At 54.8% G+C, this 20640-nt stretch overlaps 2 protein-coding genes across 7 annotated transcripts in view; both read left to right on the forward strand.

Annotated features, from left to right (window-relative positions):
* ABCA7 (ATP binding cassette subfamily A member 7) overlaps positions 1-5674 on the forward strand; it is an 18921-nt gene extending 13247 nt beyond the window's left edge. The window contains 12 exon segments of the mRNA XM_023512620.1: positions 431-575; positions 663-786; positions 1740-1869; positions 1943-2063; positions 2144-2206; positions 3057-3163; positions 3432-3573; positions 3777-3911; positions 3993-4096; positions 4406-4498; positions 5185-5425; positions 5525-5674. Coding sequence (XP_023368388.1) covers positions 431-575; positions 663-786; positions 1740-1869; positions 1943-2063; positions 2144-2206; positions 3057-3163; positions 3432-3573; positions 3777-3911; positions 3993-4096; positions 4406-4498; positions 5185-5425; positions 5525-5674 — 1555 coding nt within the window.
* A 1841-nt stretch (positions 5675-7515) lies between these two features.
* ARHGAP45 (Rho GTPase activating protein 45) overlaps positions 7516-20640 on the forward strand; it is a 15203-nt gene continuing 2078 nt past the window's right edge. The window contains exons 1-22 of one of the 6 annotated variants that reach the window (XM_012804470.2): positions 7516-7732; positions 8614-8944; positions 11784-11927; positions 12126-12210; positions 12292-12364; positions 12577-12643; positions 12736-12873; positions 12982-13046; positions 13282-13392; positions 13486-13566; positions 15209-15397; positions 15638-15775; positions 15860-16050; positions 16192-16316; positions 16401-16484; positions 16623-16727; positions 16827-16996; positions 17508-17696; positions 17779-17916; positions 18418-18650; positions 18757-18967; positions 20296-20404. In XM_012804470.2, the coding sequence (XP_012659924.1) occupies positions 7643-7732; positions 8614-8944; positions 11784-11927; positions 12126-12210; positions 12292-12364; positions 12577-12643; positions 12736-12873; positions 12982-13046; positions 13282-13392; positions 13486-13566; positions 15209-15397; positions 15638-15775; positions 15860-16050; positions 16192-16316; positions 16401-16484; positions 16623-16727; positions 16827-16996; positions 17508-17696; positions 17779-17916; positions 18418-18650; positions 18757-18967; positions 20296-20404 (3067 nt within the window). In that variant the 5' untranslated portion in view covers positions 7516-7642. Of the gene's footprint in view, positions 7733-7840; positions 7947-8613; positions 8945-11780; positions 11928-12125; positions 12211-12291; positions 12365-12576; positions 12644-12735; positions 12874-12981; positions 13047-13281; positions 13393-13485; positions 13567-15208; positions 15398-15637; positions 15776-15859; positions 16051-16191; positions 16485-16622; positions 16728-16826; positions 16997-17507; positions 17697-17778; positions 17917-18417; positions 18651-18756; positions 18968-20295; positions 20405-20640 lie in introns of those variants that run through there. The other 5 variants (XM_023512624.1, XM_023512622.1, XM_023512621.1 and 2 more) reach the window with 5 other exon arrangements.

Below are 20640 nucleotides of genomic sequence, written 5' to 3' on the forward strand. Positions count from 1 at the left end.
CACAGCAACTTCCAACTCCTGGGCTCAAGCGAGTCTCCTGCCTCAGCCTCCCAAGTAGCTGGGACCACAGGCGCCTGCCACGCCTGGCTATTTTTTGGTTGCAGCAGTCATTGTTGTTTTGGCAGGCCCAGGCTGGATTCGAACCCACCACCTTAGGTGTATGTGGCTGACGCCTTAGCCACTTGAGCCATAGGCACTGAGCCTACTGCAGCTTCTAAAGAGATCTCATTTGGGGTCTAATTCAATGATATGGCAAGGTGGCCTTAAAAGCTCATCTTATCCGTCAAGCATTGGAGCAGGCCATAGGGGGAAAAAAAGTTCATCTTATCCTGATTCACATTAATACAGGCCTAAGGCACAAAAGATGAAAAGAAATACCTATATTCCTCTCAGAGTTTCTGAGTCTGAGTGACTCTTATTGTCCCCTCAGCTGGTCCGTCACACCACTCATGTACCCAGCCTCCTTCTTCTTCTCTGTGCCGAGCACGGGCTATGTGGTGCTCATCTGCATCAACCTCTTCATTGGCTTCAATGGCAGCATGGCCACCTTTGTGCTTGAACTGTTTTCTGATCAGGTGGGTCATCATGAGTCTGGGGCTCTGGCTGGCTTGGGATATTGGCCTCATCCTCTGACCTGTCTCCCCCTTTTGGCCCTTGAACAGAGTCTGCAGGACATGAACCGGATCCTCAAACGAGTCTTACTAATTTTCCCCCACTTCTGCCTGGGCCGAGGGCTCATTGACATGGTGCAGAACCAGGCCATGGCTGATGTCCTTGAACACTTGGGTGAGAACTTCCTGTCAGGTACAGCTATAGCTGCAGACAGCTAACACCCTTGGAAGTACCATCCTCAAGTATTATATAGGGTGGAGACAAACAGTTCCTAAGGGATTTTTTTTTTTTTTTTTTTGGTTTTGTGTTTAGAGACAGAGTCTCACTTTGTCGCCCTCAGTAGAGTACTATGGCATCACAGCTCACAGCAACATCCAGCTCTTGGGCTGAGGCGATTATCTTGCCTCAGCATCCCAAGTAGCTGGGACTACAGGTGCCTGCCACAACACCCAGCTATTTTTTTGTTGCAATTTGGCCAGGGTTGAGTTCGAACCCGCCACCCTCAGTGTATGGGGCTAGTGCCCTACTCACTGAGCCACAGGCACTGCCCCAACTCCAGAGGGATTTTATCTGGCTCCAAAGTTGAACTAAGTTAAAGGTACAATAAAGCAGCCACAAGAACTAATTCTATCTTGGGTCACATCATAAGAGGACTAAGTCTATACATAAGAGAAGTGGTGATACCTCTGCTTTCTATGCCAATTAGATTCCAGTTGAGTGGCCTATCTAATTCTTGTTCCTTTCTCATAAGAATCTTGTTGACCTGGCTTGGTGCCTGTAGCTCAGCGGCTAGGGCGCCAGACACATACACCAGAGGTGGCTGGTTCAAACCCAGCTCAGGTCTGCCAAACAACAATGACAACTACAACCAAAAAATAGCCAGGCATTGTGTGTGGGGGGTGCCTGTAGTCCCAGCTACTTGGGAGGCTGAGGCAAGAGAATCATTTAAGCTCAAGAGTTTGAGGTTGCTGTGAGCTTTGACACCAGGGCACTCTTCTGAGGGTGACATAGTGAGACTCTGTCTCAAAATAAACAAATGAATAAATAAATGAAAGAATCTGGGTGACCTGGATGGAGAGGGGGATAGAAACCAAGCCTCCTCAAGGACCTCCTTTCTGTCCCCACAGGAGACAGGCAATTCCAGTCACCCCTACGCTGGGAGGTTGTCGGCAAGAACCTCTTGGCCATGGCGGTACAGGGGCCCCTCTTCTTCTTCTTCACACTTCTGCTGCAGTACCGCAACCATCTCAGGCCACAGTTAGTGGAAAGCAAGGGAAGGGTGGTAGGGGCCAATGACCTACTTTGGGCCCACTTATGTCTCTGTCCCCAGACCCAAGCTAAGGTCACTCCCACCCCTGGGAGAGGAAGATGAGGATGTGGCCCATGAGCGAGAGCGGGTGGTCCAAGGGGCCACACAGGGGGACTTGTTGGTGCTGAGGGACTTGACCAAGGTAGGTGTAGCTGACTAGAGCCTTGGTGGGGGGCTCCCACTGGCCCACCTACCTTTCTCAGGGACCTGAACCCCTCCCAGGTATACCGTGGGCAGAAGATGCCTGCTGTTGACCGCCTATGCCTGGGGATCCCCTCTGGTGAGGTGAGTCCAGGGTGGAGGTCTGGTGTAGGGGCAAGAAGAGAATGCCCAACTGCCCACACCACCACTCTTTACTGAGCATCTACATGCACTTACTGTCCTTTATTCAGTAACTACTGTGCATCTACCACCTTTTATTGAGCACTTGGTGCCAATAATTGAAGCCCTAATTTGAGCATACAAACTCATTGAGCATTTATTACTGCATGTTGATATTTATTGAAAACCCACTGTGCTCATCAAAGAGGTGTATTGAATGCCAGCTTTCTGCAGTTGGCTTTTATCAAGCACCAACAGTATTCAGTCCCTATTGTACACATACCTATATCAAGCACTTGCTCACAGTCAACATTTATTAGGCACTGCTTTGCACCAGTTCACATTCAGACACCTATTAAGTGTGTACCATTTATTTGCCACCTACTAGGGGCCAGCCAGTACATATCTACAGATACACATTGTATATTAACATAAATTGCATAAATTACTAAGTACCCGCTGTGTGCTAGCCAACCTCTCCACCTCTGCCTGACTGTGCATCCAGCCTGAGTACTCACTGGGTGCCACTGTTCATTAGGTACCTACTGTGTGCCAGGAAACCTTTGGAAATATGCCCCAATATTTGCTGAGCATCTCTGTGTATGACCTTTATAGGACACCTACCGTGTGACAGGATTTATTAAACACATCTTATGTGCCAAAAACCACTCTCTGCTAAACAACTATATACCTACATACACCAGTATCTGCTCCAGGGCTCCTCTGTCCCACACCAATCCATGCAGAAACTCAGAAAGCAAAGGGGCTGGCACAATGGCCTAGGGTCTAATTGCCATTTTGGGCGGACCCACAGTGTTTCGGGTTGCTGGGCGTGAATGGAGCAGGGAAAACATCCACGTTTCGCATGGTGACTGGGAACACACTGCCCAGTGGGGGTGAGGTTGTGCTGACAGGTCAAAGGTGAGGGGAGTCCAGGTGGGGACAGGGTGGGTACTGAAGCCCTTTTTCCTCCTTACCTTCCACTTCCCAGTGTATGGACTGAGCCCACTGCCCCTCACCTGCACAGTCCTTTGAACCCTCTGTACCCCTGCACTCCAGCCAGGCCCTGAGACACCCATGTCCCTTACCGCAGTGGTCCTGGATAGGTGGGCCCTGAGACCACTTTGTCTGCCCCAAGTATCTCCAGGGACTAACCAGTTCTCTGAGCCTTCTGTACCTCATTCCCCAGTGTGGCCCATGAGCCAGCAGCAGCATACCGTAGCATGGGCTATTGCCCTCAGTCAGATGCCATCTTTGAGCTGCTGACTGGCCGTGAGCACCTGGAGCTGTTCGCACGCCTGCGTGGTGTCCCTGAGGCGCTGGTGGCCCAGGTGAGCCTACCACAAACATTGCTTAGCTACACCCCTAAGCCTGATCTATCCCGCGTTCTTTGGCCTGGGCTCCACTCCTGTGCCCCAGCTCCCAGAGGATGTTTCCTTCTCATGCTCGGTCCTGCCACTCTGGCCCACCTCCCAAGCCCAACACTCACCTGAGGCCAGGTTCCACCCCTGCTCACTCTGGCCCTGTCCCACAGACAGTGCACTTGGGCCTGGAGCGCCTGGGTCTCCCACGGTATGCAGACCAGCCTGCAGGCACCTACAGTGGAGGCAACAAACGGAAGCTGGTGACTGCCGTGGCCCTGGTTGGGGACCCACCTGTGGTCTTTCTGGTGCGTGTAGGCAGTGCCTGGGATAAGGTAGGAGCTGGCACAGAGGCCCAACTGGGCTTACAGCAATTACCCTCTTCTCAGGACGAGCCTACCACAGGCATGGACCCCAGTGCACGGCGCTTCCTCTGGAATAGCCTTCTGGCCGTGGTGCGCGAGGGCCGCTCAGTGATGCTCACCTCACATAGGTAAGTCCCCTGCCAGATGCCCAAGGCTGTGGGTCAAGGTGGAGCAGGCCCCAGCAGGAGGCCGTTCAGAGATGGGGGCATTCTGACCCCACCTGGGAAGGTCCTGCCTGACTTGGTGGGGTGAGGGTGCCAGCACCCAGATGTATGGATACTGGGAGATGATATGCAGACTCAGGAACTTCAGAACGGGTTTGGACCCAGTGGGAAACGTTAAGAACAGGAAAGGGTCTTGGCCCTAGAGGGCAGGCAGTGCAATGCCAGGCATAGGTGGCCCGGGCCTCACTGAACCTGTGTGTTCTGGTCCGACAGCATGGAGGAATGTGAAGCGTTGTGCACGCGCCTGGCTATCATGGTAAATGGGCGATTTCGCTGCTTGGGCAGTGTGCAGCACCTCAAGAGCAGGTGAGTGGGGCAAGTGTCAAGGGAAGTGTGGAACAGGTGGGATGAGAGTGGAGATGTAGGTGGGTTTAGGCAAGAGACCAAATGTGGAACCTTGCATGGCGAATTTGGATCTAACTGGAGAGGCGGCCAGGATTATGGATTGTCAGAGAAAAGTCAATGAGGAGTCAGGGCCAAGAGGCCTTGCTGGGGGTGCACGATCAGGAGAAAGACAAGATTCCAAGATGGGCCAGAGGACGTGTGTGGATTTAAAGGGTGTACTCCTGTGTGCATAGCGGTGGAGCAAGGAGAGGGCGAGTGGGAGATGGGAGGAGTTAGACGAGGGCTTGGTGAGTAGGCATGGTCCGAGCAGAACAGCCTTAGGAAGTGTTGGGCGTGGTTAGAGGGCATGTGGGCGTGCCATCGTGCAAAGGGCGGGGCCACACATGCCAAGTAGCGGGGGGGGGGGGGGGGCTGGAATAGGTATACTTGTGGGAACCGAGCCAGAGAACCTAGTAGGGTGGGTGTGGGCAGGGTTAGAAGACTGGTCTTTTGTTCAGTGGAGGTGAGGCCAGAAGAGACGAAGCGGGTGGTTCGTCGGCAGAGGTGTAGGTGGGTGGATGGAACAGAAGAATGAGCTGAGGCAGAACCTAGAGTTGGAGACGGGACCTGGGAAGGCCTTGTCAGGCAATCCTGGCTGCTCACTTCAGATTCGGAGCCGGCTACACACTGACCCTACGGGTTCCGTCGGAGCGGTCCCAACCAGCCATGGACTTCGTGGCGGCAGCATTTCAAGGGTCTGAGCTGCGCGAGGCGCACGGTGGCCACCTGCGTTTCCAGTTGCCACTGGGAGGGCGCTGTTCCTTGGCACACGTCTTTGGAGAGCTAGCAAGGAATGGCGCGGAGCACGGCGTGGAGGACTTCTCCGTGAGCCAGACCACGCTGGAGGAGGTGACTACAAGAGCCCGTGTGATATTGAGAAGTGGGCGTGGGGCCTAGGTTCATGGGCTGACTGCCCCTTCTGTTTCCTCCGGACCACTCACCCGCCAGGTATTCCTGTACTTCTCCAAGGACCAAGGGATGGATGAGGACTATAAGAACAACCAGAAGGAGGCAGGAATGGGAACAGACCCTGTACCAGGCCCACAGTGCCCCAACCGGTTCCTGGATGACCCTAGCATGGACGAGACCATGCTCTGAGCCTCCTTCCATTGCAGGACTAGTGGGAGGTCCTAGGAATGGCAAAAGCAGGCCTCAGGCTGGAGGGAGGAGGCTGCCTTGGAGAAAATAAAGAGAATTCTGGTGAGAAGCTGTGGTGATGAAACCATGTGCATGTGTGTTCATGCACCAGGGTATATGCGTGACTACACGGGTCTGGAAAGGGCCAGTTGTACACTGAGTGTGTGCCCGTGGATTTGTGGACCAAGTAGTGATTCACAGGGTGCAGGTGAACAGTTATAAATGCCCTGGAGAGCTGGGGAGTAGCGGGTGCCAGTAGGGGCTTCCTAAAAGCCTGGTCATGGTTCCTGGGTTCTTGCATACCTACATGGGTCTGGTAAGGGCAGTACCTATGAGGGCCTTCCCATGAAGTAGGGATGAGGTCAGGGCCCAGGAATGCCCTGGATATCTTAGAGGAGCCGTGTGGCCAGAGCACAGGCCTCCTGGTCAGGCCAGAAGCCCACCCACCAGGCAGCCAACCCTCAGCTGCTGATTCTGGCCCTCAGAGCAATGAGCATTGGGCAGAAAGTCCTCAAAGAGCTATTGGGCTGGGCTTGTATTTGGACCCAAGCCTGGAGAGTTGGATGGAGAAATGGGTGCTATGGCCTTGGAGCCCTGCGTCCAGGATATCCCCACCTTCCACCTGAGGTCACTAGAGGAGTTGCGGCTTTTGGATTGGGGGTAAGACTCTAGAGGGGAAAGGAGAGAGCTCTGGGAAAGAGAAAGGGCTCAGACTAGAGGTTGTTGGGGAGAGTGGAAAGGGATTGGGATCTGTACATACCCAGATGTCCCTGCTCACTGGGACCATATGGCCTCTGGTGTGTTACCAGTGCTTCTGTGCCTGAGTCCTGCTGCCTAGCACTCCTGAGAGTTGTGTGTATGTCCCAAGCCCCCATGAAGTCTCTGGAATGTAGGCTGGGGGGAGCTCTGTTGGTGCGGAGCTGTGAGACTTCAAGGCCATTGCCAGGCAGTGACCCGGGTCTGTACTGTCCTGAGCCCTGCCAAGGCCTTGGGATCTGCAGGGCAGGTGACCAGAGAAGTTAGGACAGGGGCTCACCTCCAGGAAAAAGGGGGTCTTCAGGGCAGGCAACTTCAGGCTGGTGTCTGTGTGCTGAGTCTTAAGTGTGAAGTGCAGCATCTTCTGTTTTTTTGAGATGGAGTCTCACTATGTTGCCCTCGGTAGAGTGCTGTGGCATTGCAGCTCACAGCAACCTCAAACTCTTGGGCTTAAGCAATTCCTTGCCTCAGCCTCCAAAGTAGCTGGGACTATAAGTGCCCACCACATTGCCTGGCTATATTTTGTTTCAGTTGTCATTGTTGTTTGGCTGGCCCAGGCTGGGTTCGAATTCGCCAGCCTCAGTGTATGTAACCACTGTACTATGGGCGCCAAGCCACATCTTCTGTTTCATCTGTGGAGCTGAGCACGTGTGCAAGGCCATGTCCCTGCATGTCAGCATGCTTATGCTCCTTGTCTTGACTAGGAGCACTCATGTTCCTTTGCTCCTAGTCATGACTGGGCATGTCCAACTGAGGGACAATATCCCTGTAGTTGACTGCGCAGTGCCCGCTGAGGGCGCCAATGCCAGGCAAGGGCACCCCATTCAATACCCGCAGGGGCACAGAGCTTCTTGAAAGCGGAAGTGGGGGGTGGGGCCAAGGTTGGAGACAGGGCCTGCAACTGCATCTTTGCGCCCACTCTGCGGAGCTGCAGGCTGAGGCTGGAAGGGGTGGGGGGGCAAGTCTGCGGCACTGCCTTCTGAAGCCTTTTCCTGTGGGGGAGAGGGCCAGCCAATTAGGGCAGGGCCTGTCACGTGGGCCTGACAGCTGGGGAGGGGGTGGCTGGAGACAATGTGGCCCCAAGGCAGCGAGCACCAGGACCTGCAGTACTGAGACCCCCGGCCTGCCCAATAGAAGCCCTCACCCATCAGATAACAAGGACGCAGCTCCACCATGTTCTCCAGGAAGAAACGGGAGCTCATGAAAACCCCTTCTATCTCGAAAAAGAACCGGGCAGGAAGTCCCAGCCCACTGCCCTTGGGGGTGAGTAGAGCCTCTGCAGGGAGCTGGGAGGGACCAGCTACTGATATCCCAGTCTACAGGGGGATAGGGACGTGCCCTCTGCTCAGGGCCCAGTGGGGCCTGGGCCAACAGCACCATGCTGGGAAGGTGGGGGGCCCACACCAGCTACAGCCCCTACCGGGCAGGACAGCAGGGGCCACAGAGGATAGAACAGGACTTTGGTGTTCGCTTCACGGTAGGGACACTTTGAGAGTGGCCACCACATTCCCAGGGCCAGTTGTGGGGCCCAGAGAGTGGGAAGGAAGTGTGTGTGACCAGGAAGGGTGTGCCTGGGGAGTGGGCAATATTGGGTTTGGGATGCTGCAGGATGAGGGCTCAGGAAACCTACAGGCTCTACAGGCTCTGGAAAACTTTGAGAAGTGGGAGGGCTATAGCCTGGCCACTGGACTGAAGCAACAGGCCCTATAAAAGGATCCACTGGGTCCAGGGGTCTGGAGGTGTTTTTCTACAAGGTCCAGGAGTATCTATGATACTTAGGGGTCTATAGGACCCTTAGGGTATAGGAATCATCAGAGGTATCTTTACTGGAAAGTAGGTGAATCTGCTGGAGCCTGGGTGGGGGCCAACGGCCATGGACCCTCTCCAGACCTTCCCCACCCCCACCAGGAAGTGGGGTTCTCCGCCCCCATGCTCCCCACAGTCCCCGCCCCTGGCTGTGGTTTGGGCAGGACCGTTGTTTGTGAAAGCTCTAGGGAAAAGGATGTTGGGTAACAGATGTGTGTGGGGGGGTACTGTTCCAAATCTCAGCCCTGTGATGTCTGGCCTTTGACCCCTTTGGAGTCAGGCTGAAGGTCCTCCAGTCCAAGTTGGAGCACCACTTTTACCCAGTCCTCCCCCCCAAGGAGCTGCCCAGGAAAGAAGGGGCTGAAGCTGTGTTATCTCCACCAAGCTTGGAGCCACCATCTGCATCCTCCGGTGTCAAGGCCACAGGCACACTGAAGCGACCCACCAGCCTGAGCCGCCATGCCAGTGCAGCTGGCTTCCCACTGTCTGGTGCTACCTCCTGGACACTAGGCCGGGGCCACCGAAGTCCTCTGGCAGCCTTCAGCCCCAGCGAGCTACCTACGGAGGGTCCCTGCCCTGATGCTATTGAGGACATCTCCCACCTGCTGGCTGATGTGGCCCGTTTTGCTGAGGGCCTAGAGAAACTCAAGGAGTGTGTGTTGCGTGATGGTGAGAGCCAGCAGGGACACAAGCAGAGTGGACACAGATCTCTCTAACCCTGAAGCATCAAGAAAGGATGGAGGGAAGGACTTAGAAAGGCTCAGATGAGGATTGCAGGGAGAGCTATCTAGAAGAGGCCAGGACAGCTAAAGCTCTGAGGAACATGTAGAAGTTCGGTGTCATCTAGGAGAGAACAGCAGAGGGAATATCTTGTGCACAGACTCAAACACAGGGAGATGAAGAATGCATTAGGGGGGCAAGGTGTGGGATGCAACTGGTTGTTTGAGGTGTGTGAGGATGAAGGCATGAGAACACCAAGCAGGGAATCCTGGCATTATCCTGAGGGGTGTGGGGAGCTACAGAAAGTGTTAGAGTAGGATAGATGTGGTCAGACCTATGTTTTGGGATGATATGGACTGGAGGTTGGCTGAGGTCTGGGAAGAGAGAGATTCGAAAGGGACAAAAGCCTGGTCACAGATATCAAACTGCTAGAGATACTAGGAGTGAGTAGCTGGTGGAATGGCAGTTCCGTTTTCTCCTTCATGGGGCTGCTGACAGCCCAGCTTCCTGTCGCGTTATTTTCATCTGCTTCCTGTTTGTCCTTGGCAGCCTGTAGGCACCTCCTGTGCTGCGTCCAGCACCTATCAGCTGCTCCCAGAAACCACAGTGCCCAGGTTGTGCCAAATGCTCTGGCCTACCCTCCTACCCCGCTGCCTGTTTTACAGATGATGAAACCAAGTCTCTAGCAAGGCCTTGAACCCTAGTCACCCAACACCCAGCAGTAGCTGGGGTTCAATCTCAGCCTGCAGAGAAGCCTCTGTGCCTTTGGGAGCTGTGCATTAAGGGGGGGCTCTGCAGCAGGGGTGGGAGCCCTTGAGGTTATCTGGTCCCAAGGGCTGGGGCTAGGTAGGTTTCCTGGGGAAACTCTCTAATCTCTATTCCTTTCCCATCCTGATCCTTCCTTGGAGGTCTGGCCTGGGCGGGTCTCAGCCAGCTGGCATCTTACTGAGGGACTGGGCCAGGCATCCCTCCCTACACCTCAAGGGCAGCCCGCCCCCGAGGCTATGGGCCTAGATGCTACCATGTTCCCTGAGAGACCCTGGGAGGGCCCCTTCTCGCTCTAGACCTCAAGTGATTTGGTCACCCCACTTGAGAGGTTGCTGAGACTGTAACTAAATGTCCTCAGCATACTGTCATTGTTGTGGGACTCAGCCAGCCGTCCCCACCTGGATTATACTGCCTCAGGTCTAAACTCTTGTGCGACATATGAGGGGAGCCAAGGACTCTGGGTGAAGGCCGGGGGCAGGGTGTGGTTTTCCTCTCTGGAGGCAGGGCTTGTGGACCAGCTTGAGCTGGTTTGGCCACTTGCCAGCAACCAGAGGGGGAAGCCCCCCAACAATCAGACATCTCACCCCTGGGGTCATGGTCTCTGCGCCCTGACAGCAGCCAGGCCATGTGTATCTGCGAGAGGATGCATCCAGGAGGAGGGCCCCCTGCGCTGCACAAGGAAATTGAGGCACAGAGAGGGGAACCCAAGGTGTGGGGTGCGGCGTCACCCAGCCTGGCCAGAAGCATGTGGCATCAGGGACATTTTCAGTCTGGGACATTTTGCTAGCTGCCAGCTGGGGAGGCTGCAGCTGCCCCACGATTGCCTTAGCCCTGCCAAGCTGGGCATCTCAGGGCTTCGTGGGGGGAGTCCTGCCTAGAGTCAGCTTCCCCTGTGGAGAGGTGCGGCAAGGACCTTGGTGGCCAAGACCCTGGTGGTAAAGGTAGCCTGACCCTTCCCTAGCCAGCTTCTCCAGATTTCTGAAGCCCCTTCCCACCTCCTTGAGTTGCCTGGATGCAGTCAGCATAAATGTGCTCTAGCACTGGAGAAAGGAGGCAGGAGGAACCATTGGTGGGTGACTTGCTATTCTTTCCCCAGAGGTGGCATTCAGAGGGTAGTCCTCAAAAAGTGCTAAAAAAAGGATGAGAGACTTACTTTCAGATTTTAGTTCTTTGAGCACCCTCTTCATAGTCACAGGGTGAGGTGTCAAATCTATCCAGCTAGTCACCAAGCTCACTCCAGTTCTGTGTCTCAGGATTCTTTCACCTTGGCAGCACTGGTGGATGTTCTACCTCTTTCTTTCTTTCTTTCTTTCTTTCTTTCTTTCTTTCTTTCTTTCTTTCTTTCTTATTTCTTCCAATTGAGAACATTTCAGTAGGGCATTTAAAGCCACATTCCAACATGCTGACCATGACTCTCCTCTCCTCTAACATCTTCTGTGGCTCCCTATTGCCCTAGAGATAAAGCTAGGCCAGACAGGGCCTTCTGTCTGGTATTCTCATACCTTTAGAAGTAATGGGAAAGTTGTGTGCTTGTTGAGAAATGACTTCCCCTCTCTGTGTCTCACAGTTTCCTTGTGCAAAATGAGAAGGATGATAGGACCTATCTCCTGGGATAGCTGCCAGAAGAGAGTGAGATGATGGGATTGCTTGGGCCCAGTGCAAAGGTAGGCAGAGCAGGGATAGGGCTGGACAGGATTTTAAAAACTCCTAACAGTCTAGGGCAAGAAAAAGGCCAGGTGGACTGTATGGAGAAAGGGGCCCTCAGTATAACTTGAAGGATAAGCAGGAGTCTGCTTTCTGGAGGGACAGGAAGAAGAGTGTTCTGAGCAGAAGGGACTGTAGGGCAGGGGACAGTGCCCTACATGAAGTCTCATAGTGAGCCCTGGACTCCTGTCATCTCCCACTTTTGCTTTGATTTCCCTATATGGGGACAGCAGATCTGAGGAGGAGGGAGCAGGAAGATAGATTTTCACTAGGACCAGGTCCTTACTCCCCTACTCATACTGACTCTGCCCAGCAGACCTCCTTGAGGCCCGCCGGCCGTTGGCCCATGAATGCCTGGGTGAGTCATTACGTGTAATGCGCCAGATCATCTCCAAGTACCCGCTGCTGAACACTGTGGAGACACTCACAGCTGCTGGCACCCTCATTGCCAAGATCAAAGGTCAGCCAACTGGGACAGGGCAGCAAGGGCTTTCTACCTGGGAGGGTTTCCTAGAGGAGGGGCTATGTGAAGTGAGTTTTGAAGGATGCATAGGAGTTTGACAGGCACACTGGTTCCCCGAAGATCTCCCTGGGCTAAGGGCTCCCATTAATTAATCTCAGAGATGGCAACCTCTTTGTCCTTGTCTCTGCCTCCTAGCCTTCCATTATGAGTGCAATAATGAGTCGGACAAGAGGGAGTTTGAGAAGGCCCTGGAGACAATCGCTGTGTCCTTTAGTAGCACGTGAGTGCAGAAGCCTGAGGTTCATGGTGGGGAAATGTGGGGGCTCCTTTATCTTTTGATGCTGACACCCCAGCCTTACAGTGTGTCCGAATTCCTCATGGGTGAAGTGGATAGCAGCACCCTCCTGGCAGTACCTCCTGGGGACCCTAGCCAGGTGAGTAAGGGGCACAAGGTCCTCCCTATGTCCAGGTGCTAGATGCTGCAGGGGTGCAGGTCTGCAGGGCATGTCAAGTCACCCTTGCATGCAGGGCAAGGAAGTCACTCAGTCTTCCTCTCTGTCAAGGGGGCACGATCATCCCTTGCAGGGTGGGACTCCAGCAGGGACTGGCATGAGGCTGGTCTCACCCATGTCTCCCTCCTACACAGTCCATGGAGAACCTGTATGGATCAGGCAATGAGGGCACCCCTCTCAGCACTGAGGACTGTGACATGGGTGAGTTGCCACTAAGTGGCAGGCAGGCAGGCCCTTGAATGGTAGGTTGGGTGGTGGAGGGCCAGGCTGAAGCTGAGCCATCATCCCTGCAGGCTGCCTGCCTCCAGAGGAGGTAGACCTGCTGCTACAGCGCTGTGAGGGTGGTGTGGATGCTGCCCTGCAGTATGCCAAGAACATGGCCAAGTACATGAAGGACCTCATAGGCTACCTGGAGAAGCGGACCACCCTGGGTAAGAATTGGGTTCCAATGGGTGGATTAGGGCCTATCAGGTAAGAGTTCTGGGTGAGGTGGGTTTGGCAATCTTCCCCTGCACCTCACACCCCTCCCTGAACTGCAGAGATGGAGTTTGCCAAAGGCCTGCAGAAGATCGTGCATAACTGCAGACAGAGCGTTATGCAGGAGGTAGTGACCAGACAGCAGTGGCCAGGGGTTCCTTGGGCCTGGGTGTGAGCAGTGGCCAGGGATCCCTGCAAGGGGCTTGGGGGTCTTGAGAGCAGGGACTTCCTCTCTATACTATGGGGCTAAAAGTGGGTGGCTGGGTGGCTGAAGGGCCAAGGGAAGTGGCAGACTTGGGATGCTGGGCTGCCCCATCCCTATTTCTCCCCACTTCAGTGACTACCCCTCCCCTACTCCACAGCCCCACATGCCTCTCTTGTCCATCTACTCACTGGCCCTGGAACAGGACCTGGAGTTTGGGCATGGCATGGTGCAGGCAGTAGGCACCCTGCAGACCCAGACATTCATGCAGGTGGGCTACACCTGGGTGACTGGTTTGCGCCTAGGTGGGTGGGATGGATGGGAGTGGTGCCAGGGTCCCCACTCACAGCCCATCTCACCCCAGCCCCTGACCCTGCGGAGGCTTGAGCATGAGAAGCGCAGGAAAGAGATCAAAGAATCCTGGCACCGCGCCCAGAGGAAGCTGGTAGGTCTGGTGGGCGGGGGCAGGCAGGGTGGGGCAGCTGGCCCAGTGCAGGCAGAGCTATCTGTGTGTGCATGGGGTTGGCTGTTATTGCAAGGAACAAGTCTCCAGGTTGGAAAGAAACTGAGGCCTCCTCTCTTATGTCTAGTGGATGCTCTAAGTTCCTGTGTATTATCCTTTTCCCACTTCTCTTTTGGGTTGTTGCAAACATACCACCATCTTGTTTGCTTTTTTGTTATGTTATCATGGTCTGTGGTGAAAAGCACCCTCCTAGGACCTTTGGCAAACGCCAGCAAATACACATAGTCCACTTTTGTGCGTTTGGTGTCAGCCTTTATACTGTGTTCTGTTCCCAGTGTTATACTTGCTCCATACCAAGAGCCTTGCTTGCTTCACATTTGTCCCCAAGACGTACCCTTGCCCTCATTTGTCAGCTGCACAGTCCTCAGCTGAGTGGAGGTTATGTAGTGGTCTATTTCACTAACTCTATTGATGGACATTCTGGCTGTTGCTGACCTATTGCTATTATAGGCACGATTGCTATGACAAACTTTTGCCCCATCTTAAGGACATTTGAGGATTTATCTTGAATCAGTGCCCAAAAGGGAATGGCTCCATCAAGGGTGTGAGTGTTCCAGCTGCTCTCCCATGCTGCAGCAGTGCTTTTCTTCCTTTGTGATCTCTCTGTTCCTCTCTTTTGTGCACTTTGGATTGGACAGTAGTTTATTTTTTGTTGATTTTCCAGAGCTCTTTACATACAGGAGAACACCCTTAATGATAAGTTATGGACTCACCCCCCCAATCCTTGTGTTTATTGTTTGACTCTTGATTTTACCCATGGCCTATTTTGCCAGGTAGAAACCTGTGATTGTTAGTGGCAGTTTATTGTTAGTGGCAGCCTTTTCTGTTATGGTCTCTGAGTTTTATGTCACTCAGCAAAAAGTCTTCCCCACACTGGGGTTATTTTTCCTAGTTTCTCCTAGTACCTGTATTGGTTCTTTCTTTATGTTTGAGTGTCTGATGGTATAGGCCAGGCGTCCTCAAACTACGGCCTGCGGGCCATATGCAGCCCGCCTAGGACATTTATCCAGCCCGCTGGGTGTTTTTGCCGCGGCTGCCTATCCTGCTTAGCAGCCGACTCATCCCGGGGCCTGCAGTCCGGCCGTTCAACAGTCTGAGGGATAGTGAACTGGCCCCCTGTTTAAAAAGTTTGAGGACTCCTGGAGTAGGCTGTAGAGGTGCAGCTCTCCTGAAGGCCTACTGGTTTTTGACTAACTGCTCTTCCTGCCAACCCTGAGGGTGCTTGACTTCCTGCCTATGCGGCCTCTCTGTGTTCATCTGTGAGAAGGGAAGTGAAAGAGACAGAGGCTGGAGACACCAGGCTGCTCCTGTGAGGGGTTGGTATAGGTGTTGGTAGATGACACAGTTTGTGTCTCTTGTGCTTCAGCTTCCTGGGCTGTAAAATGGGTCCTACTGCAGAGGCCAACTCCTGTTCTGCTGCTGCCCCCTGTTCCTCTGCTTGCCCATCTGTGCTGAGAGTTCCTAGTGAGAGAGATGGAAGTGGGAAGAAGGGAGGGAGGAGGCTGGGAGACAGTGTCCATTTGGGGGCCAGGGTCAGACCAGGCTCCATACCGCACACCCACAGCAAGAGGCAGAGTCCAACCTCCGCAAGGCCAAGCAGGGCTACATTCAGCGCTGTGAGGACCATGACAAGGCCCGCTTCCTCGTGGCCAAGGCTGAGGAGGAACAGGCAGCCACTGGACCTGGGGCTGGCAGTGCAGCCTCCAAGAACCTGGATAAACGGCGGCGGCTGGAGGAGGAAGCCAAGAACAAGGTGAGGCTAACAGGAAGGTGACATAGGGGATCCTGGAGGAGAAGACTGAGGTGGCCTTTCTTGAGGCAATGTGTGAAATTTCCTACTTCTAGGCCTTTGCCAGGCTATGCATCCTCCCTAGAGGGCCCTTCCCACCCTGCCCTGCCTGGCTTGTCCCTGGGACTTCTGAATTAGGCCTGGCAATGCCCTAAGGGCTGAGCCCCTGGCTGAAGGCTTCGTGTGCCCCACACCCTTCCCCAGGCAGAGGAGGCCATGGCCACCTATCGCACATGTGTGGCAGATGCTAAGACACAGAAGCAGGAGCTGGAAGACACCAAGGTGACAGCATTGCGGCAGATCCAGGAGGTCATCCGACAGAGTGATCAGACAATCAAGTCGGTGTGTGCCAGGTTCCAACCACCAGGATGGGGGCAACTACTGGTCCAGCCTCCTGACTTTGCTGACCTCATGTACTGCCCACAGGCCACCATCTCCTACTACCAGATGATGCACATGCAGACAGCCCCACTGCCAGTACACTTCCAGATGCTGTGCGAAAGCAGCAAGCTGTATGACCCAGGCCAGCAGTATGCCTCCCACGTGCGCCAGCTGCAGCGCGGGGAGGAACCTGATGTGCACTACGACTTTGAGCCCCATGTTTCCACCAATTCCTGGTACTCTGCTGCCTGCCCACCTGGTCCCTAGTGTACATATCCACGTCTGGGAGAGCTGGGCTTCTCACTTATCACCAGGAGGGCTTGAGGACTCTATGCCTCCCCACCAGGCCCCATCCTCCTCACTGTCCCTCCCAACAGGTCCCCGGTCATGCGTGCCCGGAAGGGCAGCTTTAACACTGGTGATGCTGCAGGAGCAGATACCACCAGCAGTCCCCTAGAGGAAGGTGGCTCCCATGAGGAGGCACTTTCCAAAGAACACAGGGGTAAGTGTCCAGTGGGCTCGTGGAGCAGGCACTGGCTCCCTGAGGCCTCCCAGAGCCCTTTATTACAGATGCCTCCCTCCTCAGGTGGGAGAGGACACCAGGTACATAAGTCATGGCCGATCTCGATTTCTGACTCAGTTGGCAGTCTGGACCCTGGCACTGGCTCAGGTGAGGAGCCTGCTGGGTGGGCTGGGGCAGGGGAGTCTCAGTGGGCTCATCATGCACTGGGAGTCCTAAAGGGTTCCACACGGGCCCCGTGGCCTCCCTCCTGGCTTGGAGTGTCTGACAGCCCTGTTTCCTGCTCAGGGGACTTTAAGAAGTTTGAGCGAACATCATCCAGTGGCACCATGTCCTCCAGTGAGGAGCTGGCGGACCAGGAGAGTAGTGCAGGAGCTTCAGCCTTTGAGCAGGGTAAGCATCCCAACTGGGCTGTCGGGAGAAGGGAGGTTTGGACATAGTCTATGGGCCCTGACCTGCCTAGGTAATACCATCTACCCATCTTGCCCTCAGATGACCTCAATGGCATGGCCCCTGAACTGCCAGCTATGCCCAGTGGGCCCTTCCGTAACGTGGGGCTGTCCAAGGCTGCCCGCACCCACCGGCTCCGGAAGCTCCGCACACCAGCCAAGTGCCGGGAGTGCAACAGCTATGTCTACTTCCAGGGTGCTGAGTGTGAGGAGGTGAGTAGGATCTCCATGGATGGCCAATGTCTTTGGGGTGCCAGGCATACAGATGGCCTGTGTGCCTCAGGAGGTTCTGGCCCAGAACAGGGAATGGTGGGTATATAGCTATTTGTAAGGAAGTATAGGGAGGCAGTGGGGTGGGCTCTTTCAGGTTTGAGGGGCAGGGTGGGCTCTCTAAGGAACAGAGGCTTGGGAGAGATCTGGAGGGTAAAGAGTACCCCAAGAGCATCCAGGGTAGAACATTCCAGGAGGAGGGCACAGCCAGTGCAAAGGCTCTGGGCTGCTACAGGAAACCCAAGGGGTGGGAAGAAGAGGAGGCTGAGTGGTAGACAGGAGCCTTCTGTGGGGTGGAAGAAGCTGCCTGGTGGGAGGGGGGCTCTGATGGGCAGGAGGGGGATGTCAGTGCTTGTTGGGAGTGGGGCATGGTCTGTGCTTGTTGGGTGTGGGGCATGGTCTGTGCTTGTTGGGTGTGGGGCATGGTCTGGGGCTCACTCCACACCTGCCCCAGTGCTGCTTGGCCTGCCACAAGAAGTGTCTGGAGACCCTGGCCATCCAGTGCGGCCACAAGAAGCTGCAAGGCCGGCTTCAACTCTTCGGTCAGGACTTTGGCCAGGCGGCCCGCGGCACCCCTGATGGCGTGCCCTTCATTATCAAGAAGTGCGTCTGCGAGATCGAGCAGCGGGCACTTCGCACAAAGGTGAGGCAGGACGCAGAGGGGGCGAGTCATGGGTGGCCTGGGCAGGAAGGTGAGCGTGGGCTAAGGCTGGTTGGGTCCCCAGGGCATCTACCGGGTCAACGGGGTAAAGACGCGTGTGGAGAAACTGTGCCAGGCCTTTGAGAACGGGAAAGAGCTGGTGGAGTTATCACAGGCCTCGCCCCATGACATCAGCAATGTCCTCAAGCTCTACCTGCGCCAGGTGAGACCACTGAAGGTGGATAGGGCAGAAGCCGAATCTAGCGCCTAGAAGAGGCATGGTTGGTCAAGGCAGGTGTGACACGCAGGTGGGCGGGACAGCACTGGGCAAGGGGGGGCGCTGGGGCATCGCCTGGGCCTGAGCAGGCCTAATGTTGGGTGTGGGGTGGGGCCAGCTCCCGCCACGTGTCAGAGCAGGGCAGAGGCGGGGCTGAGCCTAAGGGCGTGGTCATGGCAGATTGTGGGCCAGTACTGTGTGCGGGCCCAGAAACACACTGCTGGGTGGGTCCCCACAGTTTGGTGGGGCGTGGCCATAGCTTAGAGCCGAGGTCTGAGGCTACTGCAAGACCCTGGTAGAGGCGGGGTGAAACGAGGGGCATGGCTTCGGCTGGGCTATGGAGGGGCTAGGAGCGTGGCCACTTGGCCCTGGAGACGGTAACGGTAGGTAGGTATGCTGGGCTGGGTTAGACCTACCAGATACTGGTGTCAATCCTCTGGTCTGCAGCTGCCGGAGCCACTCATCTCCTTCCGCCTCTACCACGAGCTCATGGGGCTGGCCAAGGACAGCCTGAAGACAGAGGCCGAAGCCAAAGCGAGTTCCCGGGCCCGGCAGGATGCCTCTGAGAATAAGGCTCAGGCATCGGCAGTGACTATGGCAGGCCGGCTGCGGGAGCTTCTGCGGGACCTGTCGCCTGAGAACAGGGCCACGCTGCAGTACCTGCTGCGGCACCTACGCAAGTAAGGGCAGGGGCAGGGGCAGGGAGACATGGTGGTAGGGAGGTGGGGTAAGGCGAGGGAGTCCTGGGGGACACTCAGGCATCCTCTCGCTCTCCTGTGCCTCCAGGATCGTGGAGGTGGAACAGGACAACAAGATGACCCCCGGGAATCTGGGCATCGTGTTTGGGCCCACCCTGCTGCGGCCGCGACCCACCGAGGCAACTGTTTCCCTCTCCTCACTGGTAGATTACCCCCACCAAGCCCGCATCATTGAGACCCTCATCATCCACTATGGCCTGATCTTTGAGGATGAACCAGAGGAGGCACCTGAAAGCCAGGTGCGGGCATGGATCTGACCAGGGCATCCACATGGGTGACAGGGAGTGCTATGGGATCAGTGGTGGTGGAAAGATTCACCAATAATGATGGAGAGAGGATTGGTTTGGACAGATCCAATGTGGTGCCTTCCAAGCGAAGAATTGGGTGATGTGTGCATTGGAGTCTGAGGGTGAGCCCCTAGGGGTTCAAACATCCTGTGGCTGCCCCTCTGCTCTCAAGAGGTCGTATCAGACCTCTTCATCTACCACTCCTTCTGTCACTGCACCCAGCTCCCAGGTTTCAATTTCTTTTTTTTCTTTTCTTTTCTTTTTCTTCTTTTCTTTTCTTTTCTTTCACTATCTTGCCCTCAGTACAGTGCTGTGCTGTCACAGCTCACAGCAGCCTCAAACTCTTGGGCTTAAGCAATTCTCTTGCCTCTGCCTCCCAAGTAGCTGGGACTACAGGCGCCCACCACAATGCCCCGCTATTTTTTGTTTGTTTTTAGAGACAGAGTCTCGCTTTGTGGCCCTCAGTAAAGTGCTGTGGCGTCACAGCTCACAGCAACCTCCAACTCCTGGGCTTAGGTGATTCTCTTGCCTCAGCCTCCTGAGTAGCTGGGACTACAGGGGCCCACCATAATGCCTGGCTATTTTTTTGTTGTTGTTGCAGTTTGGCCAGGGCTGGGTTTGAACCCTCTACCCTCAATATATGGGGCCAGCGCCCTACTCACTGAGCCACAGGTGCCGCCCCATGCCCTGCTACTTTTTTGTTGCAGTTGTCATTGTTGTTTAGCTGGCCCTGGGCCAGGTTCAAACCCTCCAGGCTGGATGTATGTGGCCAGCGCCCTGCCCACTGAGCTATGGGTGTCATCCCAGGTTTCAATTTCACCACAAGTTTTCACTTCTAGGTATTCTTTTTTTTTTTTTTTTGAGACAGAGTCTCAAGTTATTGCCCTGGGTAGAGTGCCATGTCGTCATAGTTCACAGCAACTCCAACTCTTGGGCTTAAGTGATCCTCTTGCCTCAGTTTTTCTATTTTAGTAGAGACGTGGGTCTCGATTTTGCTCAGGCTGGTTTCGGACTTGTGAGCTCAAGCTATCCACCCACATCAGCCTCCCAGAGGGCTAGGATTATCTGCTGCTGCTGCTAGATGAGCTCTGAGGCCCCAGAGTTGGGTAGAGGGTGGTGGTGGCTCTATTTCCTGATAAGAGCCCACTGTCAGGGGCATAGGAATGTTTGGTCCAGTCACAACCTCAGCAACAGTGGTATAACTTAGGGTTTTGTTTGTTTATTTATAAGACCTAAGATGAAGCAGTAGCCCTGCCCTGACTTGTGTTTTGCCCCTGCAGGGTAGGTCATCCAACCAGCAGACAGAAGTGGTTGTCCCGGTACCATATCTGGAGGCCAGCAAGGGGGTTGCCTACCCCCTGCAGGAGGAGACGGAGGATGGGGGACAAGGTGAGTGTGTGTGGTCGGTTACTGCTTGGTTCTGGGGGAGGCCAGGATGCATTCCTGGTGCCTGGTGACACAGTGTTATGTGCACACAACAACCAGTTCACATCTCAGTGCCTGGAAACTACATTCTGTGGATTTTTGACTGCTATGAAGACCACATTTGTTGAATATTCATTCTTTTTCCTTTAATCTGTTGCAAACACAAGCAAAGCAATGCTTTTTTTTTTTTTTTTTTTTTT

This window comes from Otolemur garnettii, unplaced genomic scaffold (assembly GCF_000181295.1).
Source record: "Otolemur garnettii isolate 467f Iridium unplaced genomic scaffold, OtoGar3 scaffold00029, whole genome shotgun sequence".
Classification (NCBI taxonomy): domain Eukaryota; kingdom Metazoa; phylum Chordata; class Mammalia; order Primates; family Galagidae; genus Otolemur; species Otolemur garnettii.